Source organism: Hippocampus guttulatus, chromosome 4 (assembly GCF_054856545.1).
Source record: "Hippocampus guttulatus isolate MCC_2025c chromosome 4, RoL_Hgut_1.0, whole genome shotgun sequence".
Classification (NCBI taxonomy): domain Eukaryota; kingdom Metazoa; phylum Chordata; class Actinopteri; order Syngnathiformes; family Syngnathidae; genus Hippocampus; species Hippocampus guttulatus.
In genome coordinates, this window is record NC_141264.1 from 6,665,983 (window position 1) to 6,681,964 (window position 15,982).

The 15,982-nt window shown below is 44.8% G+C and overlaps 1 protein-coding gene across 4 annotated transcripts in view; it reads right to left on the minus strand.

The window, feature by feature from the left end:
- The window catches only part of gnao1a (guanine nucleotide binding protein (G protein), alpha activating activity polypeptide O, a), a 103,791-nt gene extending 91,583 nt beyond the window's left edge, over nucleotides 1-12,208 (minus strand). For all 4 annotated transcript variants that reach the window (XM_086110014.1, XM_086110017.1, XM_086110016.1 and 1 more), the window contains exons 1-2: nucleotides 11,585-12,208; nucleotides 10,986-11,028 (exon numbers count right to left, since the gene is read on the minus strand). In XM_086110014.1, coding sequence (XP_085966140.1) covers nucleotides 10,986-11,028; nucleotides 11,585-11,702 — 161 coding nt within the window. In that variant the 5' untranslated portion in view covers nucleotides 11,703-12,208. The remainder of the gene's footprint in view (nucleotides 1-10,985; nucleotides 11,029-11,584) is intronic.
- Between the last annotated feature and the right edge of the window lie 3,774 nt (nucleotides 12,209-15,982).

The window sequence follows — 15,982 nt, forward strand, 5'->3', positions numbered from 1 at the left end:
CAAAAAAACACATTCTTGAATTTATTTGGAGCTCCAAGAGTACGCTGTATCGGTCTTATGTTTGTGGTATTCAGTGGAAATCTGCATTGACTTTTTGCTGACATGGTTGTCGAGTCGTACTTGAGTTCAAAGGCCAGAACAATATATGCAGGTACTCTTGAGTCCTGTATATGCTTACCGTATAAATGGGATGCTGGACGGCCGTGTGATAAAGCACTGGCTGTGCCTGAGCTCTGTGTGATTTCTAAATGTTGGTATTCAGTATGTTAGCTGCAAAACAACTGTGAACTTCAGTTCCCCTTGCGCATCTCATTCCAATGCACTCTATTGTTTTACAATCAGAGTACAGTACAGTTAATAATTGAAGAAGGCATGGCTATCCATGAACCATGTACGATTTATCCCTTCAGGTTCCCAGAAGCCTATTCCAGATGATGTGAGACAGGTGATAGTTTATAAAGCACCGCAAACACCAAACATTTGGCGGGGGTCAGTGGTTCGGACTGGAGGGCAGAGAGCAAGTCAGCTTGCTGGCTCACCAATTGAGGGCAGTTGGGTGGCCCTCCTGGGTGGTGTCAGTGTCAACTAAATGGGCCTATATATATATATATATATTAGAGCTGTCCATTTAGCGCGTGTTTATCGGCATTAATTTAAATGAATTTAAACGGGATTAAATTTTTTCTCGCAAGATTAACGCGCCATACGTCACAGCGGATTATACGTTGCTCTATAAATAAACCGGAAACAAAACAACAAGCACGCTGCAGAAGTCCACGCCCATGTCTGTTTTGCCAGCCACGGCAGCGCGAGACACCGAAAACGGATACTTAAAGAGTGTATGAATGGAAAGTTTACTTTTAAAAAAGTTGCCAGATAGTTCCACTGACAAGACCAAAGTTACCTGTATGTTTTGCGGTCACAAACTGAGCTATCATCATAGAACGTCGAGTCTGAAATACCACTTAATGGCCAAGCACACAGCTGATGTGAGTACTCCGCCCCCTCGTCTAAGACAGACAGCTATGGATCATTTCAAAGCGAAGAAAATGGATAACACAACAAGGAACATATTTGCTGAACTCAGAGCTAAATGTATGGCTACTGCACGCAAGCCTGTCAACATTGTCCACAGCCAGACTCAAGCTGAAATTATTCGCATTGCATCGAACGACTCCACTACGGATTGCCAGCGAGAGCCTCCATTACAAGCTATGAACAGAAATTGTACGTAGCGGAGAAGGCTAAGGTACACCAAGCGGGAGAAGACACTGTTTCGGGAGAGAAATAAGAGACAAGGTTGATGAGCCTCTGGTGAATAAAGAGCAGGCATTCTGTTGAGTTCGATGTATGCCACTGACATAATTGTTACTTGTTAGGAACTATTTTGTGTGGAAGGTTACCGTGTTCCGTGTCCATATAAATAATGGGGGTGGAGCTTCTCTGTGTTCGTCTGACAGCGACGGTGCGCTGAGGCATGAGAGTTCAGCGGTCCAGTGGTAGCGACCAAGCGACCACACTGAAAATAAAACGTCTCCAGTGTTGTCATCGAACCAAGTGTAGTCATCTGAAATGATGTCCACACAAACCCATAAAGAGACTTCCGCGCAAGAAGGACCAACAGTATCAACATAGCCTGACTGCTGTGTTCAAAGCAAACTTGAGAAAAACAAAGTATGCAACCACGGCTTAAATCCACTATAGGCTGAGTACTAGTTTACCTTAGATGTGCACTTTATAATGTTATATTGGTCTGTTTTGATTCCATAAAAAGAGCTGTTAAAGCAGCTGTTGTGTGACAAAATATTTTTTTCACTGTTGTTGATGGACAGTAATATTGTGTGAGAGATTGTGTGAATAACTGCTCCAAGTGAAAAATGTTCATGTAAAATTGAAAATCGAAATTATTTCAGTAAATATTTGCATTTTGCACATAGAAAACTGATTCATGATTCCATGTTGATGAGAGCATTAAAATGGGGAAAAATAGGACAAAAAATATAAAAGGATATTCAGAAACGATAAAAAATGCGTGAGTAATCACAAATAATTTTCAGTTAATTTGAGTTAATTATGACAGTTGTGTTTTTAATTAGATTAAATACTTTAATCATTTGACAGCTCTAATATATATATATATATATATATATATATATATATAAAGAACAAACATTCAAACTGCCATTCATACAATTTCAAGAAAAGCCATACAAGCAGAAGGAGAACATGCAGACGTCACACAATCATGGGATCTGTCCCTCAAACCGCACAACTGTGAGGCAAACACTCGGACAGGGATGGGTAGCTGACAGCCCGTGGGCTATTTTTCGCCCTTATATTGACATCAAACCTTAGAGATAGCACAGGAATGTCAAAAATGGGAGATGTGTTAATGTTATTATCAAAACTTAAGCACACACTCCTTTGCAGTTTTTCAGTCACGTTAGCTGTCAGGCCTTATTTGTTTGTGTTCAGCGGCTTCCTTCACGAGGATAACTGGGAATCGAAATTTAGCACTCACACATGCACACACACACACACAAACACACACACACACACACACACACACACATGCACACACACTGTCTCTTAGGATGCTGGCTCAGATAATACAAATGTCATATTCAGGGAACATGTGTGTCCATAAACATATAATTCATGTAGGTCATTAGCATGTTTCCATGGGCAATGCATTGGCGGTTCATTCATTACCTTCTCAAGTCTCCCTCTTCACACTGTACCACATGATCAGTGAAAGTATTGTTGATTTTGTACATCATTCTGAAGGACTTCTTATTCTCCTTCTGAGCTCACATGTGCAACTGCAACACACAGTGCTTGCTCAACAGAGACACCATAAAATCTCAACCCAAATCTAATCAACTAATCTCCCTGTATCACTCTCTGAATAAAACACACACACACACACACACACGCAGACACCCACTTAAGGGGTGACTCAAGTGCACCCAAGATGTTCAAATCCCTTCAACAGAAAATGCAGTCTATGTATTTGAATCAAATCCAATGCAGGAACTCACTGAGCCTTTCTGAAGGGAAATGTAAGGAGGATAGAGGACACAACATAGCGTTGTTCATTTTCCCCTCTATTATGTCACAAACCCATTTTAAGGAATGAGCCTTCATTGTGGTGCTGACATGAACACTGTGGCTCCAAAATTCCCAAATCAATCAATTATTTCAGTTTTGAAAGACTCTCTCTGGGCAATGCATCACCTTGGCCCTCCCAGGCTGTCAATGAGAAGAAGGCTGCAGAAGCAGATGGAAATAAATTACCGGTACCTGGAAGAAAACTGGCTCCTACACGAGCACGAGAATCATTTCAAAATTCTATTCCAACATCCGCACATAATGAGTGCAAATTGACATTTCAATACTATGAGCAGAATGTATTTATCGAGATGACCGTTCATTTGTTTCAGTGGTTTATTATAGGCCACTGGAATCAATCAGTTGAAGAATAGTCTGTCTTGCAAAGTCTATACTGTACATTCAATGAATCCCCTGGGAGTTTCAGTCAGCGTGCAGAATGTGCCACACTGTGAGAATGACCATTAACAGCTGAGAAATAGGCTCATCTGGAGCCACTGAATCATGTATTCATGTGATATGTGTTCATATGACACTATGGCCAAGCCTATTATAATCCTAAATGCACTGAACTGTCTGTAAAGTGATGCAACACTGAAATTGGAGGGATTGGGAGGGGGGCATCACAACTGGATTAAAGGCTGATTAAAGTGTTCATCCTCAGGTGAATAAATGGGGTCAAAATCTTTTATATTTTTTTATTATTTATTTTTTAAATTTTTATTCTTTAATATTTCATGTATTCCTCAAATGGGTTTTCTTTGACATGAGGGGTTTGTATTTGGACTTGTAAGTAATTCGTGTAGTTCTTAAGGTATTGAAATTTTTGTGTTGGGACTACAGTTTTCCTTAGGTGGGATCGAAAACTAACCCCACAAATTTCAAAGGTGAACCCATCCATCCATCCATCCATCTTCTACCGCTTATCCGGGGCCGGGTCGCGGGGGCAACAGCTTTAGCAGGGAAGCCCAGACTTCCCTCTCCCTAGCTACTTCTTCCAGCTCTCCCCGGGGGATCCCGAGGCGTTCCCAGGCCAGCTGGGTGACATAGTCACTCCAGCGTGTCCTGGGTCTTCCCCGGGGTCTCCTCCCGGTGGGACATGCCCGGAACACCTCACCAGGGAGGCGTTCAGGAGGCATCCGAATCAGATGCCCAAGCCACCTCATCTGGCTCCTCTCGATGTGGAGGAGAAGCGGCTCGACTCTGAGCCCCTCCCGGATGACCGAGCTTCTCACCTTATCTCTAAGGGAGAGCCCGGACACCCTGCGGAGAAAACTCATTTCGGCCGCTTGTAGCCGGGATCTCGTTCTTTCGGTCACGACCCATAGCTCGTGACCATAAATGAGGGTTGGAACGTAGATCGACCGGTAAATTGAGAGCTTCGCCCTTTGGCTCAGCTCCTTCTTCACCACGACAGACCGATACAACGTCCGCATCACAGCAGACGCTGCACCGATCCGCCTGTCGATCTCTCGCTCCCTCCTGCCCTCACTCGTGAACAAGACCCCAAGATACTTAAACTCCTCCACTTGGGGCAAGATCTCTCCCCCGACCCGGAGGGGGCACTCCACCCTTTTCCGACTGAGGACCATGGTTTCAGATTTGGAGGTGCTGATTTTCATCCCAACCGCTTCACACTCAGCTGCGAAACGCTCCAGTGAGAGTTGGAGAGCCCCGTTTGAAGGAGCCAACAGCACCACATCATCTGCAAAAAGCAGGGATGCAATACTGAGGCCACCAAAACGGACGCCCTCAACGCTTCGGCTGCGCCTAGAAATTCTGTCCATAAAGATTATGAACAGAATCGGCGACAAAGGGCAGCCTTGGCGGAGTCCTACCCTCACTGGAAACGATTCCGACTTACTGCCGGCAATGCGAACCAAACTCTGACATCGGTGGTATAGTGACCGAATAGCCCGTATCAGGGGGTTCGGTACCCCATACCCACGAAGCACCCCCCACAGAACTCCCCGAGGGACACGGTCAAACGCCTTCTCCAAGTCCACAAAACACATGTAGACTGGTTGGGCGAATTCCCACATACCCTCGAGGACCCTGTTAAGGGTGTAGAGCTGGTCCACTGTTCCACGGCCGGGACGAAAACCACACTGCTCCTCCTCAATCTGAGGCTCGACTTCCTGACGGACCCTCCTCTCCAGCACCCCTGAATAGACCTTACCAGGGAGGCTGAGGAGTGTGATCCCTCTGTAGTTGGAACACACCCTCCGGTCCCCCCTTTTAAAAAGAGGGACTACCACCCCGGTCTGCCAATCCAGAGGCACTCTCCCCGTTGACCACGCGATGTTGCAGAGGCGTGTCAACCAGGACAGCCCCACAACATCCAGAGCCTTGAGGAACTCCGGGCGGATCTCATCCACCCCTGGGGCCCTGCCACCGAGGAGCTTTTTAACCACATCGGTGACTTCAACCACAGAGATAGGAGAGCCCACCTCAGGGTCCTCAGACTCTGCTTCCTCCAAGGAAGACGTGTTGGTGGAGTTGAGGAGGTCTTCGAAGTACTCTGCCCACCGGTTCACAACGTCCCGAGTCGAAGTCAGCAGCGCCCCATCCCCACTGTACACAGTGTTAGTGGTGCACTGCTTCCCCCTCCTGAGACGTCGGATGGTGGACCAGAATTTCCTCGAAGCCGTCCGGAAGTCGGCTTCCATGGCCTCACCGAACTCTTCCCACGCTCGGGTTTTTGCCTCGGCGACCACCGAAGCTGCGTTCCGCTTGGCCAGTCGATACCCGTCAGCTGCCTCTGGGGTCCCACAGGCCATAAAGGCTCGATAGGACTCCTTCTTCAGCTTGACGGCATCCCTTACTGCTGGTGTCCACCAGCGAGTACGAGGGTTGCCGCCACGACAGGCACCAACCACCTTACGGCCACAACTCAGATTGGCCGCCTCAACAATAGAGGCACGGAACATGGTCCACTCGGACTCAATGTCCCCCGTCTCCCCCGGAACATGGGAAAAGCTCTGTCGGAGGTGGGAGTTGAAACTCCTTCTGACAGGGGATTCCGCCAGACGCTCCCAACAAACCCTCACAATACGTTTGGGTCTGCCAGGACGGACCGGCATCTTCCCCCACCATCGGAGCCTACTCACCACCAGGTGGTGATCAGTTGACAGCTCCGCCCCTCTCTTCACCCGAGTGTCCAAAACATGCGGCCGCAAATCCGATGATACAACCACAAGGTCGATCATCGAACTACGGCCTAGGGTGTCCTGGTGCCAAGTGCACATATGGACACCCTTATGTTTGAACAAGGTGTTCGTTATGGACAATCCGTGGCGAGCACAGAAGTCCAATAACAAAACACCACTCGAGTTCTGATCGGGGGGGCCGTTCCTCCCAATCACGCCCCTCCAGGTCTCACTGTCATTGCCCACGTGAGCATTGAAGTCCCCCAGCAGAACAAGGGAGTCCCCAGCAGGAGTACTCTCCAGCACACCCTCCAAGGACTCCAAAAAGGGTGGGTATGCTGAGTTGCCGTTTGGTGCATATGCACAAACAACAGTCAGGACCCGTCCCCCCACCCGAAGGCGGAGGGAAGCAACCCTCTCGTCTACCGGTGTGAACCCCAATGTACAGGCACTGAGCCGGGGGGCAATGAGTATGCCCACACCTGCTCTGCGCCTCTCACCATGAGCAACTCCAGAGTGGAAGAGAGTCCAACCCCTCTCGAGAGAACTAGTACCAGAACCCAGGCTGTGTGTGGAGGCAAGTCCGACTATATCCAGTCGGAACTTCTCTACCTCACACACCAGCTCGGGCTCCTTCCCTGCCAGAGAGGTGACATTCCATGTCCCAAGAGCTAGCTTCTGCAGCCGAGGATCGGACCGCCAGGGTCCCCGCCTTTGGCTGCCGCCCAGCTCGCATTGCACCCGACCCCTTTGACCCCTCCCACGGGTGGTGAGACCATGAGAAGGGGGACCCACGTTGCCTCTTCGGGCTGAGCCCGGCCGGGCCCCATGGGTGTAGGCCCGGCCACCAGGCGCTCGCCAACGAGCCCCACCTCCAGGCCTGGCTCCAGAGGGGGGCCCCGGTGACCCGCGTCCGGGCAAGGGAAACTGAGATCCTTTAATTTTTTTTATCATAAGGGGTCTTGGAGCCGTGCTTTGTCTGGTCCCTCACCTAGAACCTGTTTGCCATGGGTGACCCTGCCAGGGGCATAAAGCCCCAGACAACTTAGCTCCTAGGATCATTGGGACACACAAACCCCTCCACCACGGTAAGGTGACGGCTCACGGAGAGGCAAAGGTGAACCCGAAAAACCATTTACTTTTATCAATTGTGACCGCCGGGTATACAATGACTGCTGATACATACATCTAATCCAAGTATCACCACAAAGGTCATGATTTCAGCAACACAACAACATAAATGTATTATCATCACTTTTATACCTCATAAAATATGTGCTGTTATAATATATGAAGTTATTTTTCACATCCATGGGTTTTGGGCTATCATCAAAGATATGACCAAGATATACCGGCCAGCTTGCAAGCATACAGCAGCCCAGCTAACCAACAGGCAATGTTCACATCTAAGGAAGTTGCAAGTAGCTCATTTCTCAACGATTTTTATTGGGTTTACTAATTTGTCAATGCCAAAAAGTGCCATTGATACACAACTTAGAAAGAGGAAGAAAGCCAAACAATATTTTTATCTATGAAAGATTGCTGAAATAGGCTTCAGCATACCACAGACCCTCGTGAGGATAAGCGGCTCAGATAATGGATGGATGCATTATTTATAGGTCCAGTGTTGTAAGTGTATCCAGCACAATGTGCCGGCAATCTTTTTTCGCCAGTTTTCATGCTGCACATCCATCCATCCATCCATCCATTTTCCGAACCGCTTGATCCTCACTAGGGTCGCGGGGGGTGCTGGAGCCTATCTCAGCCATCTCCGGGCAGTAGGCGGGGGACACCCTGAATCAGTTGCCAGCCAATCGCAGGGCACACAGAGACGAACAACCATCCACGCCCACACTCACACCTAGGGAGAATTTAGAGCGTCCAATCAGCCTGACATGCATGTTTTTGGAATGTGGGAGGAAACCGGAGCACCCGGAGAAAACCCACGCAGGCCCGGGGAGAACATGCAAACTCCACACAGGGAGGCCGGAGCTGGAATCGAACCCGGTGCCCCTGCACTGTGAAGCCGACGTGCTAACCACTGGACTACCGGGCCGCCCATGCTGCACATAGACATGGAAATTTGCCTGTCCGAGTAAGGCATCGTTGTAGACATGCAGCTCAAAAGGGGCGTGTCCGATAAACTTATGTTCATATCTATGGTTACCATCTTTGAACTGCTACTTTGTACTTAGCAACACTAGCCAACTAAACTAATACTTGCTAACATACAGTAATTGCTTTTGTTGTTTAGAGAAACAAACTGTTACTGTCAAACAAAGTATTGACAGTTTTCTGTAATAAAGTTAACCCATCAGACGGAATAATTATATGCCTACTTTTATTGATTACAGGCCTGCTATTATTGATTACTCAGTGATAAATGTGTATGTGATATATGTATGCATGTCCCCATATTGTGCCTATCAAAATTCCTTTATGTTTTCATCTAGAGCAGTGGTGTCAAACATACGGCCCGCGGGCCGGAACCGGCCTCCAGGAGGTTCAATCAGGCCCCCAGGATCATTTAAAAGTGAAAAAATGCATAAAAGACAGGGAATGAATATTTTTAACCAGGTGCAATTCATGGAGTATCCGCTAGGGGACACACTGTTTTGATAAGAGTAGAAAACAACATTGTTTTGATCAGAGAAGAAGCGAACAGCAGTCTCAGTCTGTCACTGAGACAGATCCAACATAGCAGACGCTATCAAGGACGTGAATACTTTATTCTTGACACATTTAATAGCAGTCTCCTTAGTTTGTAAGGTGTAGGCAGGGATTAAATTTAGATTTTATATGCACAGGTGTAAATGGTTTAAAAATGCATTCCTGTATTTTTTCCATACCATTTTACTTGATAACGTTGTGTGCCTTAATACAATCAGTGGGAACAGTTGCAATGCATATATGTGAGTGATCAAAGTAAATTGCACATTTGTTTAAGGACGTCTAAGGTGTTTCATGAAATATTTTGTAAAAGATATGTTCATTACATTTCAACATTTTCCAAATATTCTTGTGCTTCGTTAGACCAAAACAAAGGAAAGACATGTTAATTTGGTCATTAATAGCAGAGTATGGAACATTTTAATGGTCCGGCCCACTTTACATCTACCGAGGCCGTATGTGGCCCACATTCAAGTTTACAGCATAAAACATTCATTCTAATTGGGGTAGTTTTTTATCCCACTCATGAAAAAGTGTAGGTATGGGAGGTTGTGCCTTTAAGGGTTAATTCGTCTGTGTAAGCAGCTGACCATTTTGGGGTGGGGTGAAAATCATTTTGTCAACATTATTGTTTACTGCAGCATTCTAATAGATCTTTCCTTTACGCTCTTGTTTTAGGCCCCATTTGCAAGCTATGTTTTAATTTATCTCGACTAACACTTGGTTTGAATCCTTTTGTCATTATTTTTATGATTTTTGCAATGTCAAAATCCATTGCAAATCAATTTCTTTTTCCACAATGTCAACAGTAATCAGCACAGTTCTCGCATGCTACATTTAAAAGTAGTGAAAGGCACCGTTTTGATTGGCGGTGCATGAAGTCAGCTGCGTTCACATCCGTGATGGTGCAAAATGCCCTTTTTAAATGTGCTATGTTGTACCCACTTGCACCCGTTTGCAAAATCACCAAAACAAGATCTATCCTAACTACGTGCGGATTTATTTGAGAATGGCCATGATGCTCTCTAAAGCTGCCACAGCAGCCAGTCGCCCTGGCGGAAACCTTTTCCTTCTTTTTTTCTTCTCCAAGATGACGCCCAGCGAGCACCTTGAAGTGGACTGACAGTACGAAGCCATCGGCTGCAGCTGGTTCTCAGTTTCGTTAAATCCACCTCAGTGGTGACACTGCATGACCTCGCAGCCGCCAGAGGGGACTGATGTGTGGCTGTGTCGCTTCAAAGCCAGTAATTGTAGCATGTATGGAGCTGTCCTCCACAAAAAAATGTTTTAAAAAGCTTTTGAGTTTTTCCCAAAATACATCGAAGCAGTTTATTCCTCAACTCCTCTGAGGTTGGCAGCTGATGCAAAGTTTTAGCTTTGCAAAAGACGCAGACGCACCTTCGCCCTCAGCCATTTTCCCCCAGTTAAGTGGTGTAGTTGGCGGGTACTTGAATAATGAGTTATGAATATACGTCACAACAAAATTAAATCCTCTTGTTTTTCAGTCCTTTGACTTTCATAGGCTATTCATGTCACAGACTCATTTTGTCCTATAGCATGAATAAAACAGTGGAGAAGATGTTGACGGCATGAGACCTTTAAAACTGGACTTTAAAATTCTTTAGTTTCGAAAGTGCAGCTTGAGAGGTGCATTTTCTACAAAAGTTGTATCACCTTCTGAGTGTTTGACTATCAAAGATCCACTGTATTTTCTGTACTTTTTGCATTTATAGGCAAGTGCATGTCAACCAATGATTTGAATGAAACTGGGCGTGAACATTTTGAATACAGTAGATAAGATGCATACAGTATTTTTTTTCAACAAATTTTGTGGTTGACTTAGCCAATCCCATCTGCCAGCCCTACTGTATATCTTTACATTCAATGTTAATGTGAGCATCACAGAGGCAAAAAACAGGCAAGGTAAATAACATTTCATAAGGTTAGATCAATGTCTGCAGTACATGTTGTTGTCTTTGATATGTTCCAGACAGAGAGCAGCCCAGTGATTGTATACACTGTAGATTTATTGGACCATGCTTAATTGAGACTTACTTCATCTGTTTTACGATGGTGCTTTTCCCTGACTCTCCAGCCCCTGCGGGGATGAAAGAAAAGACAATGTAAACTGGGTGGCTTTGAGCACCTTTATACGTGCATTGTGTGAGAGTTCAAGATGGAGAAAGTGAAAAAGGGGATGGTGTGGGTGGAGAGAGAGAGAGAGAGAGAGTATCATCATCTTCAGTGAACAAGCTGGGTGGAGATGGCAGAAGGAGGACGCGCCCATTGCTCCCAAACTTCCTTTTCATCCCCGTGAAACCTGGCCGCCACGAATAATTCAGAGGCCCGATCAATTAATCGATCTACAATTTAAACCGACGCTGCTGAGACATCCATCATCACGTACCTGATATTTGTGTATGGAGGCCCAAGTTTAATGGGTGTGTGATGTAATATCAAATTTGGGTGTGTTCAGAGGCAATCAAAAAAGCAATTCAATTGAATCCATCATTTCATGGTGTTCCGGCGATATTAAAATGGGTTTTATCCCTGAATCTATTTCTCGTCTGTGAACCGTTAATGAGCACCCCGACACCCACGTCGTAGATGCACAGAAGCCTCGGTGGCGGGTGTTGAACCGGAGGTTCTCTTACCGAGCAGCAACAGCTTGACATCTTTGGCCGCGGTGAGCCCGTCTTCCTTGAGGTTCTTCTCGATGGCTTTGCTCCGATCCAGAGCAGCCCTCTCCTCTGCGCTCAAAGTACATCCCATGGTTAAAGAACACAGCTTGATAGCGTTGCCGGTAACGGCACCCACGGAAACAAATGCAATTAAAAAAGGCTTGGAACTGGTTGCAAATCCCGGTTTTGCGCTCTTCGATCCCTCTGTCGTTCTCTCTCTCTGGGCAGATCCCGCTCTCTGGCGCTCTCAAGGCGACGGCGGTACTGTTAAAACATTTAAACCTCGGCTCCACTCGTTTTGGTCCACGGAACAACAGTACGTGGCCCCCCACCCCCGCACCTATTCGTCTCTTAATCGTGGATTGCAATGGATCCGTTTGTCCGTCCGTCTTTTTCTTTTTTCTTCTTTTTTGGTATGTTTTCTCACTCCTAAAACACGTCCGGTTCTGTTCGTTTCCACTCTGTTACTGGGTTGCTCGCATTGTTCGTGTCGACCTTCGCCCCTTTCGGATCCTCTGGTGACAGCGACTCACGGTGTGTGCAAAGCGGCAGACTCCCGGTATCTCCCGTAGAGGCTCAGTCGGTGCGTCGTTACTTCATTCGTTCACTTGCAGGTTGGTGACGTCAGAAGAAGGGGTGTGTGAAGGGCAGCACTCTTGGATTCTCTCAGTGGCGCGGTTTAGTGGCGCAGTGATGTAGTTTAAGTAATGTTGCCAACTCAACCACGATTTTCAGGTATAATTAAATGAAATAAGATGGGAACTGGGCAAATGGGGGGTGTCGTGTTTGCATTCATGGAAACACATTCATGGGCAGCGCTGTTGAAGAACGGTGACGGTGTTCGGTCACCTCCTAACATTCATGTTAGGAGAGTCCAAAGACGACGTGAATGGTTGTCTTGTATACTATACGGGTCATTCCAAAGTTGGAGGAGGATAGGATACCAAACAATGAACCTTAAAATTATCCAGGTAAACCAAATGCAGAATCATACGCATGTTGTACTGTAGAAAGATAAAACATACTACTACTACTAACTACTACCACCACTAATAATAATAATAATAATAATAATAATACCGTAACTGGTTGTTGTAAAAAAAAAAAGCATCCCAAAATATTATTTAAAAATACCAAATAGCTTTTGACCATTCATACCTGTAATTGATTTCCGAATCTTGACTAATTTACACATCAAATATGAGACAAATTAAATTAAAGTTTAAAATCTGATTATTGTGGTTGGCTTGATTCATGTTGATGTGTTTCTTGTAAATGTTAAACCATTTAGTTTTATCTCATCACATATTTTGAAGAGTGGTGATTGTGTCTTAAAATTGTGCCACTTAACACACATGCAATGCATGTTCATATTTTGTACACAAACACCTAGAATGACCTCCGCCATGTGGCTCTTACCTTCATCGGTTACACAAAATAGAGTCTCCCACCTAAACGTTTGGTCTCAAGCTCAGTTTTTGGTGGTTTCTTGGGAACAGGGGGTGGCTGAACTTGCCTGCAATGCTCAACTTCCAGTCTCAGCTATCGTATATCACATGAGGTTTTAACCCATGTCATCAGGAATATTGGAAATTAGAGACAAATTAATGGATACTTTAAAACATATATTTATTTTGAATTAACACCACTATTGAAGTTGTAGTAGAGTATGCGAATGAAATGTTCAGTAACTTGAGATATCCCAGAACAAAGAATGGCATTTATGGCATGCCCATTTGAGGAGACGAGAAACGTCACTGTTTCAGAGCCTCACACTAGTTTGACGTCAATAACTGATTTCACTGGCAGCTGGTTTGCATTTTCACATCACTCAGAGTTCTATAAAAAGATTTTTTGTCATAAAAAATGCACAAGTTTCAGCTTTGCTGCAGCAGTCGCATCATGAAAGCATCATAACCAAGCCAAAACCAAATGAGAGCCCTCACGCTGACACGAATTGTTAACTACAATTTGTTAGCTTATCTGCTCTCTATAATATTTTAAAGCTACTACCAAACGCAAACCTAAGTTTCTGCTCACAATCTGCGCTCACCGCATTCCTCATACTGTGTTTTTTCAAAATGTGATATGACAGTATTCGGTCTGCTTGGAGGATGTGACAGTAAATTCTTGTTAATAACCTATTAGTATGATACATTAAGTGATTACCGACCTGATTCATCCCACCCAAATTGGGTTGATTTGTACCAGGAGCTCGCCTGATAACATTTCATCAATGTCATGTGCATCTCTCAGGATGCTACCAATCAAGTTGCGGGTGAATTGGGCAAAATTATCGGCAATTCCTCTGACATCCTACAGCTACCGGACCGTATTTCAACCCACTGAGTTTACTTGGCCCTGTTCAGGGATTCAATATTTGGGCATACTTTTCACCCTGTCATTGGATAATTTGGTCCAGGTTAAAAAAAATTAAGATTGGTGTAAAACAGTGGTCTCCATTATTTCTTTTGCTCCGGGGCAAGCTCAATGTGATGAAAATGAATTGCAAACCTTAATTCAATGACTCATTACAAAGACTTACAGTGAAGATTCCCTCAAAATGGTTAAAGCAGTTTGGAACACATTTCTATGGAATGAAAAGCGTCCGTGATTGAACTTGAATAAATTACAGAAGCCAGTGGATCAAGGTGGACTGGGGGACCCAAATTCACTTTTTTATCATGCATTCAGTTTGAGACACTTGGTAAACTGAGCACTACCGCCAGAAAAGACTTCACCATGGTTTGAGCTGGAGCTGGCACCCACTTCCTCCTATTTTGCAATGAAGCTTTCATTATAAAGACACAAGCTCATCCTATTATTTCCCATCCACAGTGTGCATTTTTGTTGTTGTTTTATTTGTTATTTTAATTGTCTTTCCTCTCTTTTTTCCTTTCCTCAAGTGGCTTTGCCTCTTGTCAAGCCATGGCTGTAAATAATAATTCTGTTCTTTTTTATCTGGCGAAAATAAAAGTTAAAGATTTCTTTAAAAAGTTTCAATGCATACTTTCACGCTGCAGCCTCCATATGGAAAATCACGTTTCCTCTGCTGGTGTGTATTTTAGCACTGTAATTGGGGATTTAGATACTGGGGATATGCTTAGATCTTTCTTTGACATTGAGACAAACCAGTTTTGGAAGTCCAAATAATTTCCATACATTTAGGTCCTGTTCAACATGTGCCCCGAGCATAGATTTTGCTGTACAAACACTGCAAACATTTGGTTGTGGGTTTGAGGCTTCAAGATATTATTTGATTGTTTTAAAATGGTCAGACAACACCTCATGTCTTAAATTGAGAGTTGAGAGAGGTAGGATTTATCAATCAGGATGTATTGTATTGCAACATGAAGAAGATGTCTGGAGAAATCAAAACTAGGGTTGTCCAATTCGAGATCCTGAATATTGGACCCCCTCTAAGCTATAGTCAAGTGAAAAGAAATGCCGGACTGCTAGAGGTGCCAGAATGGGCAGGGCACCCTGATTCATATGCTGAGGAGCTGTGAAGAAATAAAAAACTTCTGGCGTGAGATTCATTTTAATTCTCCAAGAGGCTTTATTTGCTTGGGGACCTGTCCTTATTTGACACATGTTCCAGAGTGGGTTCAGGTTGCACCGATGTTGGGGCGGGCGTACATTTATTATTTCAAATTGGAAAGCTTCATCACCACCCTCCACCAACTTCTGGCACATTCACCTGGCCAAATTAGCTGCACTGGAGGCCCTGACATACTGATTGCTAAACAGAATGAAAAGCTATAACTTAGAATGGAAGTGATATCTGTCGAACATGAAGGGGCCTGATGAGATGGAGTGACCTGTCTGCATGCAATCAAATGTTACTTGTTATTCATGTTGATGGATAAAAACAAAAGTTGACCATAAACTGAACCCCTTTTTGCTTCTTTGCCATCTTGTATGCAATAAACCTGCAAGTAACAATGATGTTTTCCTAAATACTGAATATTGATATTCAGTGTTGCCGAATTCACCAAATCTGTGTTCTACTTAACATATGCTTTACTGTCGTCATGTTTTATGTCAGCCAGAGTTTGACCGTTTGATTACAGGGCCTCTCTGGAGAAGAGCAGTTGAATGTGAGCTGACGATGATTTGATCGAAAAAGTTGGCTTTGTACTTGTTCCGCCCACTTCAGAAATGATACCTAGGCCCCTCTTTACTTTTGTATATTGCAGAACAACAGGAGCATAATTGGAGTTACTTGTATTTCCTGTCCCGCTTGCTATTCCCATGAGGTCACATTAAGTGAGTTGGAGTCAACGCCAGCTGACTTCGCGTGAGATGCAAGGTGCACCCAAGACTGGTAAGCAGCCAATCCCAAAGAATATGGAATAACTCAGATTCCCA